The sequence below is a fragment of the Protobothrops mucrosquamatus genome, unplaced genomic scaffold (assembly GCF_001527695.2).
Source record: "Protobothrops mucrosquamatus isolate PMUCROS unplaced genomic scaffold, P.Mucros_1.0 scaffold1274, whole genome shotgun sequence".
Taxonomy (NCBI): domain Eukaryota; kingdom Metazoa; phylum Chordata; class Lepidosauria; order Squamata; family Viperidae; genus Protobothrops; species Protobothrops mucrosquamatus.
The window spans coordinates 698,513-707,021 of record NW_015387480.1 but is presented as its reverse complement, the minus strand read 5'-3'; the positions used below and the strand labels follow the sequence as shown (position 1 = coordinate 707,021).

At 40.1% G+C, this 8,509-nt stretch overlaps 1 protein-coding gene across 1 annotated transcript in view; it reads right to left on the bottom strand.

Moving 5' to 3' along the window:
* Positions 1-8,275, bottom strand: part of SNX9 (sorting nexin 9) — a 33,898-nt gene extending 25,623 nt beyond the window's left edge. The window contains 1 exon segment of the mRNA XM_029285098.1: positions 8,204-8,275. Within this exon segment, the coding sequence (XP_029140931.1) occupies positions 8,204-8,215 (12 nt within the window). The 5' untranslated portion in view covers positions 8,216-8,275.
* Positions 8,276-8,509: the final 234 nt, after the last annotated feature.

Genomic DNA, 8,509 nt, shown 5'->3' with positions numbered 1-8,509 from the left:
AAATGTTTACTTCAATTCATTCAAAATCTGACTTTCTGTAGCTTAAATATATTTATTGGGCATCTTGAAGTGTAGAACAATGCAGAACAGGGAGTGACTCTTCTGTGCAGTATATCTTCAGATATTTAAGGATTCCTATCATATCCCTTGGTGATCTTCTCAAGATTAGACATCCCCAGTTATTTCACTCTTTCTATACACTCTTGATCATCCTCATCACCCCTCCCTGAAGCTGTTCATTTGTCTGAATCCTTCTCAGAGTATCCAATCCTCAAAAAATAGCCTAAATAATGCAGTATAAAGCAAAATATTTTCCAAGATTTGGAAACTAAGTTTGTGCTGATGTAGCTTAAATTACATTTGCTTTTTTTTTCAGCCACATCACAACTCAAAAGGAATAGCAATTAACAACTTACTCTAATAACTTTTTCATAAACATGGTTAGCAAGCCAAGTACATAAATCCTATAACTGTGCATTTTCTTATCCTAAGCTTTTGTCTCTGTTGAATGTAATAATTATTTGCAGCCCATTTCTCTAACTTATCAATGTGATATTGAAGTTTCTCTTGTAGTTATCACATACATTTTGCATCATCTACAAATTTGATTTGCATTCCTATCTCTTCAACCCTCCACCTTATAACTTAAAGAGTTACAGTGAATAATCAACATTTAAATTAGGCTCAGAATGAACAAAGGCTTGCAACAAAAGTCAAAGATAACATATGAAGAACTGTTGCAGGAATTGGATATGGCCAGTCTAGAAAAAAGAAGGACTAGGGTGACATGATAGCAGTATTCCAATATTTGAAGGGCTGCCACAAAGAAGAGGGGGTCAATTTATTTTCCAAAGCATCAGAAGACAAGACAAGAAACAATGGATGGAAATTAATCAAGGAAAGAAGCAACCTGGAATTAAGGAGAAACTTCCTAACAGTGAGGACAATTAACCAGTGGAACAGCTTGCCTTCAGATACTGTGGGTGCTTCATCATTGTGGGGGGGGTTAAGAAATGACTGGATAGCCACCTATCTGAAATGGCATAGGGTCTTCTGCTTGAGCAGGGGGTTGGACTAGAAGACCTCCAAGGTCCCTTCTAGCTTTATTCTAATTGACAGGACAATCCACTCAATACTGTCTACAGTTTGATAAGGAATCATTAGTAATTTTCTGAATACTATTTTCATGCCTCTACTGGTAGAATTGTTGAAACTTTAGAAAATAGGTTTCTTAATAGTATACTGTAGACCAGGGGTGTCAAACTCGCAACGTCACGTGACGTGACGTATCGTGACTTTTTTTTCCATTGCCTGCAATGACGCATCCGGCCCGCAGTTTGACACCCGTGCTGTAGACTACTGCTAGAATTAACATGCCAATGTGAAATTATTGCCAGCAGCACATCATAAAGGAAAATGCTAGAAGAAGGTAATAGAAATGTTTTCTCTTTTACTGAAATATTTGATCCAGCAATAATATCAATTAACCTTTTTTCTTTTGGTTCTATCTCAGTTTTAAATCTATTATATCTGTATTTAAAGGATTTTACGTTTTCACTTTTTGAAATTGGCATCTTGCTAAATAAATTAGGATTCTTTATATATTATTTATATTCAGTGCAGGATAGTATCAGACATTGTAATTAGGCCTACATTTTTCATAATTGATACAGTCAACTTTTTTTGCTTGAATGCTACACAAACCTCATTAAAGCCTTAAGTATTCTATGGACAGTACATATTTATTAATATACAAGCATACATTGATAAGGAATTATTAGCATATAAAACTGGTCTGATTACTGTCTAGAGCAGTGATGGCGAACCTTTTAGAGACCGAGTGCCCAAACTGCAACCCAAATCCCACTTATTTATCGCTGGGTGCCAGGTGGGCGTGGCCCACTGGGTGGGCGTGACTGTGGTGGTCATGGCAGACTGGGTGGGTGTGGCCAAGGTAGGTGTGGTCACCTCGATGTTGTTTGTGGGGAGGGACACCTGTGGGGGCCGGGCAGGTTTGGGGGAGATCCAGGGGATCTGGCAGGTGGGGCAGTGGGCAGGAGGCTCATCCTGCGGGGTGAGGCGAGGCAAGGCGGGGTGGGGGTGCCATTGTTGCAGGGCAAGGTGAGGCAGAGGCCGGGGTGGCTGCTGCCTGACACCATCGGCCCCTGCATACAGAGGCCAGTGAGTGCATGGGAGCCGACAGTGTCCGTCAGCAGCCACAGCCTGCCAGCCCCTCGACTGGCACACTCTGGGGCTCTGCAGCCTGCCACCAGTTCAGAGAAGCCGCCTCTGAGCTGGACGGACGGCCGACAGCTGAGGAGGCGATGCAGTGGGTCGTGCCTGGGAAAAGGAGAGCATGCGAGGCCAGGAGGGATGGGATGGGGGGGAGGGAAACCAGCTGTGCTGGGATGTATTTGGACACATGGGACCTCGGCGAGTTAGCGGGTGGCTGGTTGAAGAGGATGGTTGCCATCTCCGGAGCATGGCGCGCGTGCCCACAGAGAGGGCTCTGAGTGCCGGCTCTGGCACGCGTGCCATAGGTTCGCACCACTGGTCTAGAGATTTGCTTGAGAGTTTCAGGGATAAATACAAAAGCCAATCCAGTAAATAATTACTAATACTGCTAAGCAGACATAACTCTTCAATAAATTCTTAACTGCAAAGCATTTTGAAAATGCAATTTTCTCTATATTATTTATAATACATCTCTAAGAATTGCTATTGTTATATTATTATGGATGGCCACATGGTCAGCCAGATGTTTAGACTGATCTAAACATCATTTTTATCTACCTTTTGAGTTCCTCCCAAAGACCTAGAATAGGCAGTTGTTTTATTTTGTTAAAGGTATCATTGCAGGATGTAAACTGCCTTTTACAACTGACCGATTGTGATTTTTGTCAATGCTAATAGTGTTCAAGTAGTGTTCCAAATGTTTTGGATTGCACCTAAGATGCCTATTACTATTGGTACTATTTTTTACTTCTTTTGTCACAGTTGTTCTACTTACAGGTCTTTGTTTTTTGTGTTTTTCTCCAGTTCTTTCTCTTCTATTGTCGCCAGATACTTATTACATTGTTTGTAAACTAAGCATTTAGTTTACAAAGGATAGGCGAATTTGGGGTATATGGCCACTTTTTGGATTTGAAAATATGTCACAAGATCTGTTTAAGTTTTTCATAAGCTGAGTTTGAGCATTGACAATATATCTAGTCATAGTGGGTATGGCTAGTCATAAAGAAGCAAACTGGTAAACTCTGCCATCTTTGCTTTACTTTACCCTCTTTTGGGGGGGATGAATGTGGGTACACTTCTAAACAAAACAGTGGGGCCCTTATTTTTATTATTGAAAAATGTTTATGAGACCGTAAGATCCCAGAGGCATTCTTGCAAATAAAAATAATATTAGAGGTTGTGCTTTACTATGGAATATGTCAGCTTCCGATTTAATTAACACTGATATATCTCTCTATACATGTGTGTATGGGGAGGGAGTTCCCTGCTGACAAGAAGACTAGCAGATATCAAGGAAGATATCTGTGGGCACCATGTTGACTTTTTGTGCTAGCTATAAACTGTGCAGGAACTGTTGCTGAAAGGATTAATGTAGTAATAAATCATTTGGGAAAAGTAGCTTGTTACTATAAAAAACTGGTAAAAATAGGCCTGAATATACAATGAGAGTTGTTTTCCTTACATACACGTTTGATATGATTATTTTCAAAATTCCATTGCACCATTTCTCCAGTCACCCAGGGCACTTAAAAGGTAGGCAAATGCATACCGAGTGTACCTAATAAAACAAAAAAATAGGTGCCCAAACTTTCATTGTCTTCTTCCCTTTTTTTCTCCCATAAAGTGGACATTATTATTTTAAGTGCTAAATGGAGATATTTCATCTGAAGAACTGAATTAAAAAAAACTCAAATTGCCAAAATGAAAATCAAATTTGGGAGAACTGGGTTCAGCCCCTCATATTTCATGGTGTGCCGTAAGTTCAGAAATGAAACACTGAGGATCTGAGCTTAGACAAAATCCCTGCACTTAGTGTAAGCTGTTTTATTATTCAGTTTTTTGGGGGGGAGGGGAGTGCTGTTGAATCAGTGTTGATTCCCGGTGATTGCCTGGACAAATCCCTGCCATTTTACTGGAAAGGTTTTCAGAAGTGGTTTGTCATTGTCTCCTTCTTAGGGCTGAGAGAGTGACTGGCTGACTTTTTGTCTAAGGCAGGTCTAGAATCCGTGGCCTGTTTCTAGCCTGGAACTTTAACCACTATACTATGTCTTTACTTGCACAATGCATTCACCATCATCCTATCTTTTGCTTTTGAACAGCAGGACAAATAGTGCAGAAAGTCAATCCCATATCAATCCTACAAGCACTGCCAAAGCAACAGCAGAACTGGCTTTAGTCATCTTTACTTATGTCGATCTTCCATTCTGGAAGGTTTAGCAATAAAATAGATATTACAACACCTGTGTACTCAGTGTTGCAGCATATCCTCAGGTGAATATGAATATATAAATATATACTTTTCATATAAAACCCTAAAATGGTTATTCAGTGGCAACATCTATTCATATTCAAAATTTTATACCACTCATCTACTACATTACCTACCTATCTACTTAGAATACCCAAGTTCTCAAACCTAGCAGTGGATTTTTAGGAATACGTTTATGAACTTCTGAGCCATTATTTTCTCATTTCACGGGTCAACAAGGATTCAAACCTAGTATTTGGAAAATAAAAACAAAACTCCCCAGTTTTTAAAACTCCTCTCTCTCAGAATTTCAGAATAAGTTTAGTCAATCATTTACAGTTAAATGTTATATGAATAAAGAATAAATCAGCCTATCATTTCCCTCCAGAAAACTAGTTATATAAAAGATGCCACAAGCCTCTGTTTACAGAATGAAATTGCATTTCATTGGCACAGAGACAATGACCCTTCACTTCCTTTGAACACTGTGTAGTTGCCTATTCCAGATACAGAAATCAGCACTAATTGGACTATTGTTTCAATGGAAAAATCTTCAATAGCTTTAGCTTCCAACAGCTGGCAAAGGAAATTCACATTACACCATAGTAGAAATATAGTTCAAAGTGATACCAGAGCTGAATCTTGTAAAGCATCAAAAATTAGCAATATACTTCAAATTTTTATATAAAAAGTCATGTCTTTTGGAAATAAAAATATTTCTTTAAGTATTGCACAATTTAACTATTGCACTTTTATGATCACGATAATTTGTTAAATTTAATATATTTTTTTAAAAAAAATCAGAGTGTTTTTAAAAGCTTGGTTTAAAAAGCTAAGCAAGTCAATGCTTATAAAAAAAAACATTTTCAGCTCAATAGGGCTGAGTCCAGAATGTATAAGGCATACTGTAAAATGCACCTCAAACTTTGGCTTCTGTTCCAAGTCTACCCTAATTGCATTCCCACCAATTGGTAAATGAGTGCACAGAAATCTCTCTGTGTGTATGTATGTGTGTATGTAATTCAGGAGCTGAGCCCCAAAGATTTCAGCACTAATTTCTTCCACCTTCACTCTCATGCCCAGTTTGAGCTGCTTATCTAACGAATTGCTGCATGTAGTAATAGCCAGAAAAAGTCTTACTCAATAGAAATGATAAATGCAAAACAATAAAGTATTACTAGGGATTTTCAGTAAATGCTGGTAAAGACAAAAAAATAATTTCCTCCTTAAAGGCATTTTCCCCTTCCACATTAGGATATTTCATATTAAGCCACACACAACTACTGAACAATAAAATATTACAATAAATACTTTTAATTTTTGTAATTGGTTTCGTTTCTCTTTAATATTATATATTTGGACATTTGGACATTTGGCTGAAGGTAGAAAAAAAACACCTCCAATCAATAGGGCAATCAAAAAAAGTTTAGCTGCAACACAGAAGTCAAATTATTCACAACTGAAATAGAATAACCGAGTATTCCAGACTGTTCCTTCTGTAAATAATCATAACCAGTCTCAAAATGAAAGGGAAAGAAAACAAAAGGAAATTCAATCTCACCACAACTCTGAAAATTCTCACTGAATTTCAAATTTTCTAATTTATATATAAAACTACTTCAGAAGGGGGAAGAGCTATACAGCGACAGATGAAGTAACAGCATTAGTCAACATCAATGCCTTGTGATTGTTTTTTTTAAAAAACTTAGACTTAAGTCATTTTTTCCTTTCCTGCTAGAATGCTGAGCACTGAAAAATGACATATTTTCAAAGAACTTGATCCAGTTCTAAAGAAACTGGTTAAATTAACCAATTATCAGAAAAGATCACATGAACTCAGAGCCTCCATTTTTGGGGGGGGGGGGTGAACTGTTTTCAAATGAAGCAGAAAGAATAGGAATTTTGTCCATATTCAACAGAAAATACACCACCAAATCTTGTGCTCTTGTATTTCCTTCAGCATAGTTGAGAGACCTTAGAAACATGTTTCCATTTTACATAGATTTTTGTTTGTTCATGTGTAATAAACAGTGAATATTAACAGTAGTCAGTGGCAATACTTTTAAAATCCAGTATGCTTTCACTAGACCAAATTGAGGCTGATGTATGTATAAGTGTATGTGTATATTTGCTGTAGTTCTTCAGTTTTGCTAATATCAGTATGATATGCTCATTGCTGAAGTTTATTCACTTTAACCACTTTCTCAATCTCAGTGGAGAATAGTAACCAACATGGAAAGTATAAAGTCTGTAAAAGCATTACTAACTACAATTCTAAACAATAGATCCATGTGATTACACATATTTTATTTCAAACATGGTTTGGAAATCTTAATTATTGTAAACATGCACTGGTAATTCTATCAGTTTTAAGCTGGTTAAGTGGTTCCCAACCTTTTCTATACCCCGCATCCCTAGAACGCTTCTGATATATTCTCACACCCCTTACAAAAGTTCGAAATAACTGCAACGAATTATGCATATACACTATAATTTTGAAAACCCAAGTTTTCGCATCCCCTGGAATATCATCTTGACTCCTGGTTGGGAACCCCTGCTACACATCAAGAGAACAAGGATCTCTTCCACTAATATTTACAAGTTTTTACAGTTGTCTTCAAGAATTAAATATAGCAAACAATAGTTTTAACTGCCAAATTTAAATATATCTTGCTTTTATTTCCCAGTCCCCACATATCAAAATTGTAGTTATTGAGATCTGTTAATGCTTTTTATCTCCAGCAATATTATTAAAATGTTTTCCTGCAATTAATATCCGCAGCCCTAAAAGCATTAGCCAAGCAAGGCCCAATGATACTCTCACATAAACATCTACAATTTTAGGTTGTTTTTTTTTAAAAAAAAAACCAACAACACCCTGTAATATTTGTACTGCATCACGGACACAATTGCAGGATGGAACAGACACTTTTATTTTTACATCTGGAAAGAAGTACAGTATGGAGGGTGTGTGCTGAATGTGAACACGCCTACAAAGGGCAAGAGCCAGCCTAAACTCTTTTTAATATTGTCATAGGTCTGCATTAAAAAACTGAACTTGGGAGGGGGGAAAAATGCCCAGGTAGGAGGAAAATAACTAAGTTTATAAAGAAAAGGGCATAGAAGCCTTTGGAACTGGAAAACGAAATCTCTCCCCCCCTGTCCAAAAGAACTCACGTCGCTATTTAACCAGCTTGATGAACTTATTATTAGTCGGAGAGAACTCTTTTTCTAGCGCTATTTCAAAGTTTGCCTTCTGCCTTCGGTTGGCTGGCCCCAACCGGAAAACAGGTCTATAAGGCCCACGCGGAGGAGGTCTGCGTGTGCAATATTGCCAAAGGGGCAGAGTACACGAAAGGCGCCAAGATAAAACGCACAGCTGGGGCTAGGCACCCTTCCGCTCTCGCCCTTCCCCCCCCCCCCCAGTTCAGCCTCAAACACGCCCTTCTGACAAGTATCCCTCATGCTACCGTCCTGGACGGCGCCCACCCCAAGAGCGGGAGATGCAAGCAACCCCGCCAAACCGCCGCTCTCCCAGCGCGAGAGGCGCGAACCCCATCATCCCCACCAGCCGTCCCCCCGCCCTTGCCCGTGTAACGCCCGAGTTGTTTCAAAGCGCAAACAAAACACGAGTGGGCGGGGGCGGCCAAGCCAGCGTTCCCCCAAACCTGAGGAGGCGAGGCAAGGGGCCGGCGGGGCCAGCCGGGGGGGTCTCCTCACCTTGGTGGCCATGGTGGGCTTTGGCGGCTTGTCTCCCCGCCTCCGGAGGGAGCCTGACTGGCGAGTCTGCTTTTAGGCTCCCTCCTACTGGGCCGCGGCGGCGCTGGGGGAGGAGGGAGGAAGGCGGCGGCGGCGGCGGCGCGGCTCCTGCTCCGTTTTTCAGGCCAGCCGCCGCCTCCCCTTCCCTTCCTGCCGGACTTCCAGCCACGAGAAGGCAAGGAGCTCCTGAACTGGCGGCCGGGCAGAATCCGGGGTTGCGAGCACCGCCTGCGCTTCCTCTCGCCTCCTGCCTCTTCCTGGTCGGTT